General features: G+C 35.4%; 2 protein-coding genes and 1 long non-coding RNA gene across 5 annotated transcripts; all 3 read left to right on the top strand.

Moving 5' to 3' along the window:
* Positions 1 to 3,184: 3,184 nt before the first annotated feature.
* Positions 3,185 to 6,298, top strand: LOC109090609 (upstream stimulatory factor 1-like). Of its 3 annotated transcripts, none has more exons than XM_042755781.1 (8): positions 3,185 to 3,279; positions 3,661 to 3,725; positions 3,995 to 4,041; positions 4,762 to 4,880; positions 4,956 to 5,081; positions 5,203 to 5,335; positions 6,019 to 6,073; positions 6,168 to 6,298. In XM_042755781.1, the coding sequence occupies exons 2-8, from the start codon at positions 3,664 to 3,666 to the stop codon at positions 6,277 to 6,279; spliced, it is 654 nt and encodes a 217-aa protein (XP_042611715.1). In that variant the 5' UTR covers positions 3,185 to 3,279; positions 3,661 to 3,663; the 3' UTR covers positions 6,280 to 6,298. The 3 variants fall into 3 exon arrangements, with proteins under 3 accessions (XP_042611715.1, XP_042611718.1, XP_042611719.1); XM_042755784.1 differs by lacking the exon at positions 3,185 to 3,279 and adding an exon at positions 3,306 to 3,347; XM_042755785.1 differs by lacking the exon at positions 3,185 to 3,279 and having other exon boundaries at positions 3,721 to 3,852.
* A 2,057-nt stretch (positions 6,299 to 8,355) lies between these two features.
* Positions 8,356 to 9,798, top strand: LOC122134173. The gene is made up of 2 exons (XR_006159810.1): positions 8,356 to 8,497; positions 8,834 to 9,798. It is a non-coding gene; the product is annotated as an uncharacterized LOC122134173 (long non-coding RNA).
* Positions 9,799 to 10,839: 1,041 nt separating this feature from the next.
* On the top strand, positions 10,840 to 16,978 carry f11r.2 (F11 receptor, tandem duplicate 2). Its single transcript, XM_042755796.1, has 7 exons — positions 10,840 to 11,027; positions 11,469 to 11,531; positions 11,735 to 11,851; positions 11,992 to 12,132; positions 12,251 to 12,453; positions 15,044 to 15,146; positions 15,916 to 16,978. The coding sequence occupies exons 1-7, from the start codon at positions 10,985 to 10,987 to the stop codon at positions 16,128 to 16,130; spliced, it is 885 nt and encodes a 294-aa protein (XP_042611730.1). The 5' UTR covers positions 10,840 to 10,984; the 3' UTR covers positions 16,131 to 16,978.
* The last annotated feature ends 1,923 nt before the right edge of the window (positions 16,979 to 18,901 follow it).

The following is an 18,901-nucleotide window of genomic DNA, read 5'->3' on the forward strand; positions in this document are numbered from 1 at the left end:
CAAAGGAGTAGTTAATATGTCTATAATTGCGTGCACAATAAAATATCTGAGGTACAGGTGTGGCAATCTCAAATGGTGACACAAGTATCTTTTTATTTTGTTACAGTGTTTGCCAATTTTATTTGCAGGAATTTGTCTAGGTTATTTACACGAGCTATGTCTTGTTGGTTGAACAACAACTTGTAGCATAAACACCCGTTTTAGCTGGTGGCAATGGGAAGGTCGTAGTTTGATTCACACAGCGTGATGCATAGGCTATGGGCGTGAATCACCTCTTATTCCACTCTGTCTTCCTCAAATGATCACTAAGGGAGTTGCCTCATTAACGGACCAACAGCTCCAGCATCCGAGAAAAGGAAATATAAGGTAAGAACCGCAACAAACCCACTTGCATCCCTTCAGAACGTTTATATATCGATATAAATATCAAAGACAGCAGAAAGTTAACTCTTGCGCGTAGCGTCTGTCCCCCATTACTCAACGTCACCCATTTAAGTGGAATAAATTTGATATAAAACACGTTATCAGATTAAATGACGACGTAAAGCCATTTTGATATATATATTTAGATTTGAAGTATTGCTGAAACACAAGCTGAATTCTTGCCAAAGAAAGTCCAATGGGACATGTTATTTCTAAAGAATTTTGACGAGTTCAGTCTTGCCTGAGATAAAAGATATGCGATGGGCCTTCGAGGAAGTTGTTCACATTCGCATACCAGTCCAGTCATTACGAGTCTATGAGGGTTTCTGACCGAACGATGTGTGTGGTTTAGAAGGAGTCCATGTATCCGAGTGCTTTTGTGATATATTTGGTTCCTCACATTTCAATACTGTTTATATATTCTCTATATAATCGTGTATGTGACGAATAAAAATCCAGCGGCGTGCACAGACCTCCGGAGGGGCATGGGAGTAGTGGAGTTAGTTACGAGGGCACAGTCGCAGTCTGAGGGCACCTATCAGACCGAAAGGGCACTTTATTTGTATGTGCTCAGACATGTCATGAACCCACCCATATTGAGAAATTTGCTGCAGTGGCTACATGAGAGAGTTTGTTTATTGTGTGTAAACATTGCCAGGGATATATAGGCTATATAAAAAAAAATTCAAACCTCATAAATTTAAATACATTTAATAACATGCATGCAGGTGAACACTTACTACTTAATTGAAGTCCTGAAAAGTCATTAATGTTCATGTTTTAGGCAGAATACAAATAGTATATGCTGTGAGGTGATCAGTATTAATTTATTGTGTTGTAAGTGTCTTGTATTTGTTCTCCAGGTTCCGCTGTGTACACATATGTGGACAGGGTGTAGTCCATGTATCAGAGTTCTTTTGTTATATATTTTGTTCCTCTTTGACTCACATTTCATTACTGGTTATATATTCTCTATATAATCGTGTATGTGACGAATAAAAATCTTGAATCTTGAATAATACTTTTTACCAGTGGCGTGCACAGACCTCCGGAGGGGCATGGGAGTAGTGGAGTTAGTTACGAGGGCACAGTTGCAGTCCGAGGGCACCTATCGGACCGAAAGGGCACTTTATTTGTATGTGCTCAGACATGTCATGAACCCACCCATATTGAGAAATTTGCTGCAGTGGCTACATGAGAGAGTTTGTTTATTGTCTGTAAACATTGCCAGGGATATATAGGCTATAATAAAAAAATTCAAACCTCATAAATTTAAATAAATTTAATAACATGCATGCAGATGAACACCTTCTACTTACTTGAAGTCCTGAAAAGTCATTAATGTTCATGTTTTAGGCAGAATACAAATAGTATATGCTATGAGGTGATCAGTATTAATATTGTGTTGTGTCTTGTATTTGTTCTCCAGGTTCCGCTGTGTGCACATATACTATGGTCAGGATGATGTACTATACTGTCATTGCTACCTTGTTCCTGATGGGTAATTTCATTGTTCCTCTTTTTCTTTCTTTTTTTTTTACTTCATGAATATCACCAAAAGTTACACCAAAGTCATATTTGAGCATGATGTTAATTGATAATGTTATCCCATGAAAATGCACAGGACAGATATCACAGTCTAATCTACTGTAAATTAGGCCATTCAAGTATTGTACCGGTTTTAAACGACTTAAGGCTAGTTGGCATTATAATTTTCTAGGTGCTGCTTCTGGCCAGACTTCCCTTCGGCTTTCTTCCTGTTTGACTAAGGAGCAAAACCTGGAGATGATCTGCACGTTCACTCCAGATCCAGACCCCAAGCTCCAGAAGACTTGCTACTACATGACAGAGGATAAGTTGGTTGGCTCTACCAACTCCAGCAGCTCCCCAGACAGCACCTTCAAAAACCGTGCCAATGTCTCCATAACGGCTAACATGTGTAAGCTGTATTTGAAAGGTTTTTCAGATGACAAACCCAAAAACTACACCTGCTTCATCCAACAAACTACCACACCAATGAAAATCAGTGAATTACTGGACAAGAGTAAGACAACATTACTTTAACATTTATTACATCTTGCTTTTCTCTTAAATAAAATAGCATTGCATTGACTAAGTATATTTTGCAACTGCATTGGTAAATTAAGTTGTTTTTCTTTCCAGGTAAGCTTCAGACCTGTTCTGGCTGGTGTGTCATGCAGCACAGTGGAGCAGCGCTCCTGCTAGCTTTCCTCACTTTCCCACTTTTGTCTGAGATTCTCTAAGTGTAGAATGAATCTCTCGGTACAACACCACTTGCCTAAAACCAAATTGTAAATCCTCTAGCTTGTACTACATCAAAAATAATAGTCGACGAAATCTGTGTGTTTCTTCCCTCAGAAATTATGAGAGATTAATAGATATTCAAATGGAGAACCTTCAATTACAACATATTTATGCACTGGTTTGGGTGATGCTGATGTCATTAACACTGTCATATGATGCATGTCTCTAAAATACCATGTAAAATTATGTACCTTGGATGTGGGATTATGTTTTATAAAGTTTGAGTGAACCCACTGTTTGGCATTGTTTCAAGTATGAATTCTAAAATAAAATAAAGGTTGTATTCGGATTGGGACCATATGTTGGTGTGATGAAAGATGTCATATTTTAGCATGTTTATTTGTTTCTCAGCCGTATGAACGTGCCATAATAAACTTCCTTCAGTACAAAAAATAAAAATAAATAAATAAATAAAATGATAACGCTGTTGTGTATGGCGCCCTCTGGTGACTAACATTAAAATCTAGAATGTCTGCTGCACATGCGCAGAAAGGATATGTTGCTTTGACGTTTGCTGCTAACGACAAACAGGTAATTCACAGATTAATGTAACTAGGAAATGTTTTTTGGGGGGGAACGATCATAAGGATTAGTCATAGGTACAAACTTTTTTTGCGGGATGGTTTTCACGCGTCTTTTTTTGCATAGCTAAAATGATAAAGGCTGCTTTGTGTCAGTTCTTGTTTTGCTTCTTACCAAGTTAGTCGCTATGTGTAGCTTTGCGGGCGGTTTCTCAAAACATCGGTGTGATGGGACTTTGTTTTTTTAATAAATAAAAAATACCTGCTTTGAATTGTTGGACAGTTTTAAAAGCAGGATATACGCAAGTCAAATTGTGCAAGGTTTAGGTATCAAATGTGCTCCTTTGCTTTCCTGTTGTTACTGGCTATTGTTTTTGTTTTGTTTTTGCAGTGAATGTGTACCTTTGAGGACCCCAAAGCTGAATCCCAGACACTATATTTTCTTAAAAATATGCAGTGAGTAAAGTTATCATAATCGAGTCACACATTATGCTCATCATACTGTTGAAATCTGCACTCCTACAGTGTTTATCTGAAATGATTTGATATCATCTGAAAACGCAAGCGTGTTAATGTACAGTAGGTATATGCTTTTTGTAATGTAAATTTTAAACACTGCTTTTTAAATATTGTAATATAAATATTTCTTAATAATTATAGATATCTAGCATTACAATTATAAATTTCTTAATAATTATTTATGCATTTTTGTTTCCTTTGTTTAGAGAACCCAAAAGTCATGATCCTGAAGATTCTCCCATACTGCAAGACGGTGAGATGTTTAAATTGAGCTGTCCATAAGTTCCTTTGTCGTTCTGGGTCATAGTGTGTTTAGGGAAATAGACAATATAAATATGCTTGGGTGGCGGTCAGTCTTTAGTTTCAGTTTAGTTGTGACAGCTTACTGCTTGAATAGCACCATCTAGTGCTATATACAGTACATGTTCCTGCACACCAAGAACAAACTTCACATTTTCTCTAGCAAGAAAAAAACCATCAGTAGATTCAGTAGGGTGAGCATACATCCTCTTTTCTAAATTGCCTAAAATGCACGGGTTTTGGTTGGTTTTATTTTGCTATTGTTTTCATACTTGCTGAAGGTTATGACTTAAAAGACCAATACCGGGCAAGGAATTGTACATGATTGACCAATCATGACATGCAAGAAGGAGCAAAGAATGGTCAAAGCAATGCAAATACACATAATAATGTATGAGGACTGTAAACAGCATGTCAATAGGGGAAAAAGCCAAAAGCCTGACATTTTAGGCCATTTAGAAATCCCAGCCAGGACATGACCGGAAAAATGATGATGATGATGATGATGATCACTCTTACATTCAACATCAGTGAGATAGCTGATCAAATACTTGACTTATCAGCTGCACCAAAAACAAAAAACAGATAACTTCATGTTGAAATTGACATGATAAATTTATATCCAGTTTTTTAGGAGTTACCAAACAATAACCTGTATGCGCTGCTTTACCAGGAGTTGCTGAAACAGCAGATGACCAGCTGGCTGTCACAGCCATCCAGTCAGCTGCCGCATTCGCCACAGATCAGCAAATCAAGTATCATCTTGTAAAGACGGAAGGAACAGGGGGGCAGGTATGTGGCACATGTATGCATAGTAAATATAGGTCATGACATATGATAATTAAACCCTTGACCTCCATGGTTCAGGTAACATACCGGGTCATCCACCTGGGTGACGGGCAGCTAGAAGGACAGGCAGATGGGACTGCAGCAGTCAGTGTGGTGACTGGGTTTCCCACAGCATCACCGGCAGCAATGCCACCTGTAACCCAGGTATTACTTGTTTTCAACAGCAATAGAAATTTGAGCTTGTTGCTGAAACCTTTTTATATCAAAGAGGTGGTTGTGTTAGTAGGTACTTGTATGCATGTATTTATAGTCTGTAATCTCTCAGTCTGAGAGTCTAGAGGGAGAGACGTCTGAAACTCAGTACTACTATCCTGCCACCATCTCTGACACAAATGTCGGCACCATGGTAACCAATCTCCACACAGCTGATTCGGTACTATCTCAACCAACCCCTTCAGGTAATGCCAAATTACATTTACACTACCATTTAAATTCTAAAGCTTAAAAAGGATACATTATATTTGATCAAAAGTGACAGTAAAGACACTTATGTTACAAAATGTTCAGACATTTCTTACAAATAAAGGTTGTTCTTCTGAACTTTCTATTCATTAAAGAATCCTAGAAAAAATTGCCATGGTTTCAATATAAGGTGACATGATTGATAATAATAAGAAATCGGCATGATTTCTGAAGGATCATGTGACAGTGAAGACTGGAGTATTGGCTGGTGAAAATTCAGCTTTGCCATCACAGAAATAAATTACATTTGAAAAAAAATATTTAAGATGAAAAAGTTATTTTAAATTGTAATCGTATTTCACGTTTACTGTTTACAATTTATTTTAATCAAATAAGTGCCTTGGTGAGACTTCTTTCAAACTATTAAAAATAAATATTACCAACCCAAAACGATGGTGTACATAATGTGGTTTCTGGTTATTCTGATAGTTTGTTGCAGAAATGTAATGAAGTGATGGATTTCCTCTATGAAAGTAGTTCCCTTACAAAATGTATCATTATTATATACAGCTTAAAGTTGTAAGTTAGCCGCTTTTACTTATGTTTTATGTGGAATGATGCAATTATGTCAACAGTATGTAGGTTTTAGATTCATTTGCCTTTATTCCTTTTCTTGCAGGTCAACTCTATGTAATGATGTCGCCTCAGGACGTTCTAGCCTCAACACAGCAGAGGTTGTCATCTCATATAACATACATAAAGCCACATGTCCAGTCACAGTAATCTGTTTATTTTCAACTTCTTAAACAAATCCTATATTCTTCACAGTAAGTCGGGAACACAGCGTGCTTCCAGGGATAACAAGCGGAGGGTTCAACACAATGAAGGTTATTCTGTGTTTTGTTTGAAATCAGCAGCTCCACCTCATTATCAAATCTAGGAGTGCAGCGGTTTCTCGGCTATATGGGCACTGTCAAAAGCCGAACAGTAGAATTTTCGCCACCAAAATGTTTAAGTATTTAGTGGAATTACCTCTTCAATTTAGGTTCGATACGCATTTGTACCGCAATTAATCGATCTCGGTCTGGCTAGTTCTAAAAAAAAAAACACAGTTAAAGTGATGAGCCATGAAGTTGGGCTCAGGTTGTTGTGTTGTGGGATGTGTTTCACATAATTATTTATTTGTTTTGGCCACAATAAAAAAAGACCAATTTTCCAAAAGGTTTCGTTGAATAAAGTCATTGCATTTTTGTCAACTTTTAGTCATTACTTTCTGTAAAAACTGTTTCAAAATTTATTTTTGGTAGCTATATGTAGTCTTTAAGCTAATTCTTCTCTCTTAGAACCAAATCAATTAACAATCAAGGCTGAATTTGGAAAAACTGAATAAATTATGTCATGTTGAACTATCCCCCTTTAACAGTATGAAAAAGAGCAACTTTTAAAATGAAAAAAAAAAAAAATTATATTAATATATATATATTATATATATTTATATATATATATATTTTAAAGAAGCAATAAGAAGGATACAATAGAGATGCAAATTAAACTCTTTTTCAGATAGTAGTTTTACTTGATGGACATTTTTTGTTGTTTATCATTAATCAGATATATTTAATTTGGAATGCTGTCCTTTTATGCATGAAATACGGTCCTTTTCACCCCTTGACGATCCACTTAATCCATAACCTACTGTATTTACGTGAGATACCGATAAACGTACCTGTGTGTGAAATTTTGGACTGCGGTGATCCCCAAGAACTGAGGAATGGAGCGTACCGACAAGAACACTTTTCTATCAGCAGAGCCTTCACTAACTTTAAGTTAATCCACAACGATTGTGACTCCCACGGGACGTCTGGTACCTTGTCCCTAATCATTTGTTTCAGATCGCTGTTCGCTTTTTATTAGGTCTATCCATCCACTGCGGCCGCTATAATGACTAGATATGCAGACGCCTCTTATCCAGTCACAATCCAATGACAGGGACGCACATTTTGAAGGACAATAGCCTATGGGATGCATTTTGAATGTCCGGTAGTCCTCAAATAACATTATAGACTGAAGAAAAAATTTCGATCGTCATCAATATTTTTTTTAGCTCGTTGAGTTCTTAGTCTGAATGTTAGTATATTTTTTGTCGTCGTCTTTGTTTTTACACTGCTACGCAGGGCAGTGTATGCTCTGTGTCAGGAACGTTTTCTACGTATATTTACGCTTTGAGTTTGGAAAACAGCACATCAGTACACTGACACTGAAGATTGGCTGCCAGCTCAGATTCTCCAAAAAAACAATACCTTCACAGTGTATTTTATGTGGTTTTTTTTTTGACAGTCTAGGGGACAGCAACAAGCCTCCCGGTTTTCATCCAAAATGGAGAGGAACAAAGCTTTTAACGGTTTTGGAAAGATATTGGGGGTAAGTGATTAATGACAACATTTTCATTTTTTGGTTAGTTACCCACTAATGCGCGTGGCATGATGGAGCGCAGCAGGTGCGCAATTACGTTTGAAATATGTTTTTTTATTCATACTATATTTGTTTATTCAAAGGTATAATGTACAGTATTTTTGTAGAATGGGATAGGGTATACTATGAGTTTGTTTATTTTTTTATTGGATTATATTAGAGTTTATTATTTTTTTTATTTTTTTTTAATAAAGGGGATACTATAAGTCCCCATACCGAAACGTACCGAACAACGGTTTTAGAGTTCGGAAACGGTGACACAATAAGTACAATACGTTAAGAGACTTGAGAGATTTGAACCATTTTACAATTAATGCTGTTTTATTTCAAATTATGCTGATTTATTTCAAATTAGGATGTTAAAGTTCTTCAAATGAAAAAAAGGTTTTATGTGTTTTATTTTTATATTTATTTTAGATATTTGATTCTTTAAATGTTTAAATTTTAGTAATTTTGTGTTTGTCATTTTAATTTTTTATGTGTTTATAGATTTGATTCTTTATTAGTTTTACTTTGAGTTATTTTTGTATTTCATTTTGTTTTGCTCTTCTGTGTAGAGTAAAGGTTGGATCTTGTCCAAAGCATGTGATTATATTCAAGAGCTGCGTCAGAGCAATGCACGACTGGAAGAGGAACTAAATGCTGTGGCTAGACTAAGGATGGACAATCAGCTACTCAAACAAGAGGTATTTCAGCTGCCACAGGAAGACACTTCAAATGAAAGAGCGTTCTGAACATTTTAGTTATTCATTCATTTGATAAAACTTACATTGTAAGCATATTTTCAGAATTAAATACTTTGTTAATAAACAGTACAGGATGACTACCAGCTACCAAGGCTTCCACTATAACCACAACAACTGCTGCTAATATTACTTAATAGTACTGAAGTCATGCATCCATCAGTTCTGCACGTTTTTATGTTGGTGTGAATGTTTTAAAGAAAATGGACAACACTGTTTCATTTGCTCATACAGTTGGTCTGTCTCTCTTTTATGTCTCGCCTCCACCTACACACACAGATGGAAGAGTGGAAATCAAAGAATCAGATGATCAGAACCCAGTTAAGACAGCACGATAGTGGCAGCATCAATGGACTCTAAGTGAAGAACTGCAGATCAACTATAAGCTTCTCCTGCTGTGGTTTTGTCATTGATTCTGTTTATCCGGGTTTAAATTGACATTTAAGAAGTCATTCTTTCTGTGTACAATCACACTTTTCTCTTTGTCTCCTTCACTGTTCACTTCACACACATCCTTTGATTGTTTCAGATTATTTCCAGAGAGATCTGGTATTTTAACTGCACTGAAATGGTGTATAATTGTCAGATCTGTATATTTGTAGATCTGTGTCTAAAAAATGATTATACTTTTTAGGACTGCTGTGATGGTGTTTCAGATGTGTTATTTTTATTTTTAACTGAAATGTGTTTACAGCTTGGTAACCTTCAAAATTGTATTGTTTTATGTCTTTTCAGTCAGAAGTTGTTGTTGAAACTATTTGTTACACAATGTCTTGACAATCAATTTGGGCCAAAACACCAGCTTTAAAGTTTGGTCATTTATATATTGCAATTATGAAATGTACACATCCCAGTAAATATACACAATGTTTTTACATAATATTGAACAAATCTTTATTGAACCTCATATAAAGGTTCAACTCAATTTTAATGACAATTTAAATGGAAACACTGGTAGGTTTGACTCAAATCACAAGTACGCAGATTTAGTGAAACTGAACATATAAAAAATAAACCATTACAAATTATTAATAAAGAAACCATTGTTGTAGTAATTTGAACCTCGGATTTTATATGTTGTTACAGCAGATTCACATATACTATTAACAAGTTTGGCTGGAGCAAACCATACACGGAGCTCATGTATGTGAAGAAGTCTTGTATACAGGTGCATCTCATTCATTTATTTCAGTAATTCAACTCAAATTGTGAAACTTGTGTATTAAATAAATTCAATGCACACAGACTGAAGTAGTTTAAGTCTTCTAATTGTGGTGATTTTGACTCACATTTAACAAAAACCCACCAATTCCCTATCTCAACAAATTAGAATACTCCATAAGACCAATAAAAAAGGAATTTTTTTTGTGAATTGTTGGCATTCTGGAAAGTATGTTCATTTACTGTACATGTACTCAATACTTGGTATGGGCTCCTTTTGCTTTACTAACTCAATTCGGCGTGGCATGGAGGTGGCGTGTAAATTTACCAAACTTACCTTTGGATATTACCGAGTGGCATACGTTAACAAGCACAACAGTGATATGCAACAAAAAGCACTCAAAAATTATATTAGGTTTGCGGTGGAAACGCTACCTATGTGATGTCTAGACTAGTCACCGGATAGTACCGTGACGCTCAGGGTATCGCTGACACAAACAATCAAATATAATATGCACTTATGTTAAGAATAAACAACCTATCATAAGGGAGAAGTGAACTGAGGCTGGGCATGACCTTGTTTTTGTACAGTATTTTCTCAACCTATCTAATTGACGCTGCGATTGTCTGCTAAACTAGTCAACTTTCACATGTGATTTGAACAAAGTCTAGCCACATGTTCAAATCACATTTTACACAAATGGGTGTCTGGGTCCACAACTTTGTCTCATGACAAGCAATATTTCAATATAAATTTCTTGTTTCAGCAAAGTGTCAAGTTTTGAATTATTAAATGATTTTACACCTAATATTAAATGAGTGTCAGAAGTTTTTTTTTTTTTTTTTTTTTTTACAATACTTATCTGTAACTTGTTTGCTCTTACTCTCCCTGACATGTTTGTTCCTGTACATCTTATCAAGTGGGTAACTTACTAAGTATGTACAGTGTACAAAGATCCATGTAGAACAGTCTGGACTCCTTAACAGGGTTCATTCTGAGAATGATTTCCAATTATTTGTCTAGCCTTGAATCTGTTTACTTTCATTGCGTCATGCAGCTGGAACATCATAGTGTTGTGTTTCCAACCAATCACACACGCGGTACAGGTAACAAAGTAACCTATTAGCCTTTCAGCTCATCTTGCCAAAGTTTTGAAGGGACCTAACAAATAAACAACTGCACTAATGTTCTGCTAAAATAACATAAAACCAGTTATCATTTTAATAAGATAAATATTCTGGAAGGCTTTATATAATTTCAGAGTGGATATGTTGACCTTCGTCTTTGTGTGCCTCTCTATCTCACTTACAGGTAGTACATGTTTTCAGTATTTGCTTGCACAATATTTTTTTATCACGTAGTATCACTGACTGTCTTCTGTCTGCTGTGAGTTATTCAGCCTAAACTTTGATATTGTTGGTTTCCATCAGTGATTTTCAGTCAATCTGTACATTAAAAACATTTAATACTATTAAAAGAGTAATATGTTTCCTTAAATGTTGAAATATTAATTTGCATTGTTTCAGGATTTATTTATTTATTTCTAAATCTGTTTAACAGGGTTCCAACATGTTGCTTTTGTTAGATTCTTCTTTTCCTGATTTTTCTATTAAACAGAAAAATAAGTGATTGGCCTAGATGAAGATAAAGTCTAAACATCATTCCAGTCTAGATATGACTGTTAATGTGATTTGTAATGTATTTAATGTAGATTTCTTATTAAGGATTGAATCCCCCTCTTTCTGTCTACAGGCCTGCATGCCGCTTTTACGGTTGTTGTTGCTAGTCCCTCAGTAAAAGTGAAAGAAAATGAGGGTACGTAAAATTTTCTTTTTTCTTTCAGTTACAGCCTAACTGTTTCTGTGTGGCAGTAATCAGCTAAATGTAAAAAATGTAGAAAATTTGATGTGTCTGTATATGTTTTGCACTCGAGAATAGTAATAGCTGTTTTGGGTGATTCAAGGACTCAGTTTTTGATGTGAAAAACATTTATGCACAAAGTATTACATTTTTTTCAGGAGTTGATCTGAAATGTGCCTACACCGCTGACTTTGGTGCAACACCCAGAATAGAATGGAAGTTCAAGGATCTCAAGGGCTATCAGTTTTTTATCTACTTTGCTGGAATGATAACTGGTATGGATAAAAACTGTTGTCATCAAGTGTCATCACTGTAACCTTGCAGTAGCATTTCCTTATTGTGTGTTGATGTGTGTCTTATTGAAATTAACACACAAAGAAAAGATACACCATTATGTAACTTTTTCTTTCTGTAGCTGAATATGCAGGCCGTATCACTGTGTATGATGGAGGACTGAGATTTAACAAGGTGACACGAGCAGACAGTGGAGACTATGACTGTGAGGTTTCTGGCAATTCTGGATATGATGAGAAGACCATCAAGCTTACGGTCCTTGGTAAATTTGAATAGGAAAAAAAATTTATATAAATTGTTTTGCAAAGATTTTGCTTTGATGAAACTATGTAATACACCAAACAGCATTGTTATTCCCACTGTAATTTCCTCCACTACAGTGCCTCCTTCCAAGCCTGTATCCAGAATTCCTTCATCAGTCACAACAGGAAGTAACGTCCGCCTGACCTGCTTTGATGCAGATGGCTCCCCTCCATCCACCTATAAGTGGTACAAAGACAACACTCCCCTCCCTGAAGATCCAACCATGTTCCCCAATTTTAAGAACCTCACCTACAAGATGAACGTCTTCAGTGGTAACCTGGTGAGTGTTCATCTACAATACTAGAAAATACATCATACATACATACATACATACATACATACATACATATATATGATGTGACTGAAAACTATCAATTGAAAGTTAAATCACACTCAGTGGGTATAGAAAAGAATCACCCCCATTTAAAATAATCACATTTTGTTGCTTTGCAGCCTGAAATGAAGACAGAAACAGTTTTTGTTTTATCCAGCTGCATTTACTGTATTAAAAAAAAAAAAAAAAAAAAAAAAAAAAAAAAAAACAGATTCACTGACGTTCAAAAAAGGATCACCCCCTTGGGCCAGTATTTTGTCAATCCAGCTTTTGCTTTAATTACAGCCTTTAGTCTGTTGGTATTTGTCTCTACTTTTGCACATCTAGACTTTATAGTATTTGCCCACTCTTCTCTGCAGAACTGCTCAAATACAGATAAAATTGATGGTGACTGTTTGTTGACTGCATTCTTCAAGTCATTCCACAGATTTTCAATGGGGTTTAAGGGTGTATTCACACCTGTCTTGTTTGGTTTGATTGAATCAAACTCAAGTTCGTTTCACCCCTTGATGCGGATCTAAGTAGTCTAGTAGTAGCTAAATAGTCTAATGCTTGCCGCAGAAGTTACCATGAATATGTTGGGGGAAATTATTTGTGAGATTTTTAATTTATTTGTTAATTAACTAGTGTTTTCTGAGACAGTGTCGCAAAGATAAAATTGATGATCCTGACTTGCTGTCTCATCATGGACGCGAAAAGGAATGCATCTTTACAGATTACATAATGAAAGAGTTTTTTGGATTTGAATTATTTCATTTTGTGGTCATTTAAAGCTTTCTATAGATATATTAGTCATCTCTGTAAAGAAAATATTTGCTAAGTTTCGGTTCATTTTTGTGAAGCAATCCTGTTCAGCACCGAGATGACAAGCCCATCCTATTTGTTTTCTTTATTTTACAAAAGCCCAACATTTTGTTGATATTGTGAGTGCACACAAATAAAAGTAGAACCTTTACAGTTCCAAACAATGAATACAATGTATTATTCTTACCTGTATGAGCAAAAATGACAGCATTCAGCGCTTCAGCTTACTGTAGGAATGGTTTTATTTGGATGGTGAGCTGTATTGGATTAAAGTAACCGTATTGGATTTTTTGTGGTGGCCAAATAATTGAATTTTAGTCTCATTTGCCTCAGAATCTTCAAGGTGCATTTTTTGCAAAGATCAGTTGTGACTGCATGTGGCCTTTCTTGAGAAGTGTTTTTTTTTTTTTTTTTTTTTTGCAACCTTCCCATACAATCCACATTTGTGACCCTGGAGCACAAAACCTTAAATGTAAATTTTTCAAAATTGAGATTTATACATAATCTGAAAGCTGAATAAATAAGCTTTCCATTGATGTTTGTTAGGATAGGACAATATTTGGCCGAGATACAATTATTTGAAAATCTAGAATCTGAGGGAGCAACATATATTTATATATATATTGAGAAAATCGTCTTTAAAGTTGTCCAAATTAAGTTCTTAGCAATGCATATTGCTAATCAAAAATTACATTTTGATATATTTACGGTAGGTAATTTACAAAATATCTTCATGGAACATGATCTTTACTTAATATCCTAATGATTTTTGGCATAAACAAAAATCTATCATTTTGACCCATACAATGTTTTTTTGGCTATTGTTAAAAATATACCCCAGCGACTTAAGACTGGTTTTGTGGTCCAGGGTCACATTTGTGGAATTTGTGACATTGTTGTCACATGCACACAATGACCACTCTTTGTCATAAATTGAGTTGCTGTAGGCCTAATGACCACTCTTTGTCATAAATTGAGCGACGTCCTGATCCAGGGAGGGTCTGTGTTGTACCAAATGCCTTCCACTCTTAATAATAGACTTAATTTTGCTTCTAGGCATTGATAAATCCTTTGAATTTTATTTTATTTTTATTGTAGGCGTATCCATCTCCTGACTTGTACCTGCCCACAGCTTTATCCCGGGAGATCCTTTGACAGTGCTTTGCCACCCATAGTTGATTGTTTGCTTCATTTGCGCTACCAAGGACTGAAATGCTCCAGGGAAAGATCTTTTCATGCTGATATAATCAAAATGACCACAGCTGATCACAGTTGAAAGTCAAATGGCTCTGTGTGCCATTGAGAAGGTGATTAGCTATACCTGATTGAGTTTATAAGTCTCTTTTGGGAGGGGGGTGATCTTTTTCCAACTCAGTGATTCTGTTTTATATTTTTTCTGACATGTTGGTGTTATATCTTTCACTTGGATGTTATAAGTTGCATAAATACAGCTGGATAAAACAAAAACTCTTTACGTGTTCCTTTCAGGCTGCAAAGCAACAAAATGTGATTATTTGAAAGGGGAATGATTCTTTTATATACCCACTGTATATATATAAATATATATATATATTTCACATCAAATGATTGGAACTCAGTCGTCAAAACATTCAGTACTTTATAATGCTATAATTTACATAATTTTATGTGTTAGTATAATTCAGGGTTTATACCTTGTCATTGTATTGAAAGCTACACATTATTTGCAAAATTGGTTTCTATGTGTGATCAGGAGTTCCCGAGCATATCTAAACTGGACACTGGTTCATATTTTTGTGAGGCCTTTAATGGAGAAGGTGCTCCTCAGCGTGGAGATGCAGTGCACATGGAAGTCCGTAAGTTACATTGTCATTGCTTTCAAATAATAACTGCACATTCAGACACTAAGCGGCAGTTACAGGAGGACAAGAGTCGCCAGAGAATGCAATAACATATTATCAAATTAAATGTTATTTTTCATACTAGTCAGTTCCCTTCAGTTGTAACTGGACTACAGGATTTTACATAGCTACTTCCACATTCTCACATTGATCAGATCTACATCCTCAATTTTTGAATACAATGCAAGCAAACAAATATAAATCCTTAGCATATATGGGTCTGGTTTCATAAACATAGCCATTAACCTAAGTATATTTGCGTTTTAGAAGAATATAATGCCATAAAATATATATTTTTAAATGAATACATTGTTAAAGATGTTCAAAAACATTTTCTAAACAGGAAGTAAAGAAAGAGGTATTTGAAAGAAACAGGAGGACAACCAAACATTATAAATGATGATGAAAGTGTAAGGAGAGGAATCACACACGTTTTGGGGAATGCTTGAAGTTGAGAGCAGGCCAGTCCAATACCCCTAACAAAAGAAGAGACATCACTTTCTTTTGCCATTATCCAAGCTCTGTTTGGACAGTCTTGTGAATAGAGTGCTGTTTTTTTCCTGTTTAGTGTTCTGTGGGCAAGAAAGCTGTTTTAGTACCTCTGATTTAGATAGTCATCACTGATTGGATTGCCTTTAACTATAACTCAATACAAAATTAATCTATTTTTTTAATCTCTCTCTAACATAGCTACTTTTGGGCTAACTTTGTTTTTCCTGTATAGATGATGAGGACAACAGCCAAGCACCAGCTGTGAGCAGCAGCTTGAGCACTGAGACCCAGAATGTCCCAAGCAAGATCACCATGAACCACATGCTGGAAAAACAGTATGGTGTATTCATGTTGCAAGAGGTGAAACTTAAACTAGAGATACAAAAACTAGAATTAGAAATAACCAAGTTAAAGTTAGAGCTACAAAAACTTGGACAAGAACCTTAAAGTCTGTGTAAAGCAATATTAAATATGTGTTCTGAGTTTGTCACACCACAGAAAAAAAGTGTTATTAAGCACCCAGCAAAAAAAAAAAAAAAAAAAAAAAAAAAGCCAAGTAAATAAAATGTTAACAAAATGTGAAAAAATAAGCAGTATTCTCTGCTTTCAAAAGCTGCTGCTGTCTGCTCTGAAACCACTCCCACTCTCTGGAAATCTGCCGTCTCTCTCAACTGTCAAATACCACTACAATATGAACGAATGCTCCCTCTAGCAGTTTATTTGGGTTTACACAGGCATACATGCATTTATGTGACGAAGTTATAGCTAGCTAGCAAACTGTAGGCTGTAGTAACTAACAGTAATGACAGTAACCCGCAACTGGGTGGGGGAACAACTAATGCTAATAGAGTGGGGAAGTATGATGTCACTTTGTAAGCCAATCGGCTATTAACATCCAACTGGTTCCTTCAACAAAAAATCAGTAGAGAATTGGAATGTGTTGTCACAGGGGCAATGCATTCTGGGAATTTAGGTCAAAGGAGCTAGAGCAGAGATTGGATAATATAGTGAATGTAGACGTTTGATATTTAATATTTATATTATTCTATTTAAGATCACGCTGGAGTGGTCAAGGCTCACTTTACATCATTTGCCATAGCCCTTTGCACGGCCGGTGTGGAAAACATGCTTTTTTCAGCATTAGAAAGCTGAAAAAGCAGAAGTATTTTCTGCAGACATTGATAAGGGGTATGCCATAGCCCTATCAGTGTCTGCATTAAATACCTCTGCTTTTGATTAACGCTATGTTGATACAGTAAGCGTTAATCATTCCAACCTGATCGTAAGTTGGATATAAAATCTCTGCATTCACTAATGGACTCGGATGAAAGTTTAACTGAAAACTCGGTATGGTAAACAACTTAAGATGTGTCTTAATAATTGATCTCTGTAGATTTATTATATACAGTGGTTTGCATTAAACTGTAAGCCCTCACACTACAAATAGAAGAAAATCATATATGGAAGCATTATCTTGTGGCAGCTCGTTGATACCCGGCCACTTGTTTGTATGGATTAAGTTTCATTAATTCATTCATTTGATCACTTGCATTATTGTTCGGCATCTCTAATAGTAAGAATCTTGGTTCATTCAAGTCAAGATATTTATTTGCACAATACACATTGTTTCAAAGCAGCTTCTAGTATGCTCTGTTACCTCTATGATGGCTTAAGTCTTTACACTGAGCAGTTTTACTGGGCAATATGACGATATATAACAATGATAAATGATCAACTGTTTGAGATCTATCTATGTATTCTCTCCTTTAAAAAATAGCCATGGTTTTGCTACTGTAACCAAAGTGTTTTAGCAGTTACCCTATAACAGTACCACTGTGTAGTGAAGGAGACTGAATAATGAATATTTGCAGCCTCTCAGACAAACCACGGAGCAATTATTATTATTATTATTTTATATATATATATTTAAAGAGATTTACATATTAGACCGTTTTATTCTGAGTATGTAAGATGGTTTTCAAAAAAAAAAAAATTTATAGTAAACGGTCTGCTTTTTCTGTGGTGATTTGTGTGTATTTACACTGTGTTCTCCTGAGTGTGACCTAAAACATGGCGGAATCCAACGCTGCGTGGGACAGATTCCCATTCTCTATAGCAGGGATCCTCAAATCTGGACCTCGAGATCCACTTTCCTGCAGAGTTTAGCTCTACCCCTAATCAAACACACCTGAGCATGCTAATCAATGCCAGTCAGTGTCTTTGGGATCATTAGAAAATCACAGGCAGGTGACTTTGATGAGGGTTGGAGCTAAACTCTGCAGCGCATTTGACCTCCAGGGCAAGATTTGAGGAAGGGGGCTTTATAGGATTTTCTCATATTTTTTTTTTATTTAATTTTTTTTTTTTTTTTTTTTTGGGATTATCATAAAAAAATAAGCTCTGTGTTCAACAATAGTTCATGATACTTATACGTTTTTTCCATCAAGATAATCTTCACAAAATAATATAACTTTTATGAATTTTGAAGCCTAAATACTAATGCCAGAACTAAAAAGCTAAACTTAGGATATAAATAAACTACACCACGGTCACTTGCCTTCAACATCACCACCACCATGCTTTCAACAACTTTTCCAAACTTATTTTTGGTTGTGGCGAGAAGGGATACAAAAAAAAAAAAAAAAAAAAAAAAAAAAAATGGAGTGGGGTGTAACTGGTGTGTTTTATGTCGTAAAAAGCTTGTCGGTAATTTGAGCTTGTGTTAAACACGGACTTTATTTTAAGCGATTTAATCAAACTCCCATTCAAAAACCCATTGACTCTGGGACGATGGAACCAAAAGTGCTAAAATGCTAACACAATTCAGTACTACATAGTTCAGTCTTTGTAATGTGTTTCAGCAAAAAATTTCTAACATTTATAATTTATTTAGGAACAACTCTCTGAATTGGCTTTACACTGACTTTAAATACCATTCAACATAGCTGATCCCAAGTCTTTACTTCATGTCATGATTTCAGATGTTTTTAATTTCTCTAATTTATGTGTATATACTGTAAGTGATTATCTAGAATATTCTAGTATTTTATTTCTATATTCAATATTTTCAAATATATGCATATGTATGTATAACATGTTAAAACTAGTTTTTGTTTTAATTTTCTCTGTCAGTCAGGCATTGTTTTTTATGAACATTTGTCAGACATAACATTTAGATCCATTTTCTTCTCCTGCCTGTGAATTCTGAAGCTGATTCT

The sequence above is a fragment of the Cyprinus carpio genome, chromosome A5 (assembly GCF_018340385.1).
Source record: "Cyprinus carpio isolate SPL01 chromosome A5, ASM1834038v1, whole genome shotgun sequence".
In the NCBI taxonomy this organism is placed as follows: Eukaryota; Metazoa; Chordata; class Actinopteri; order Cypriniformes; family Cyprinidae; genus Cyprinus; species Cyprinus carpio.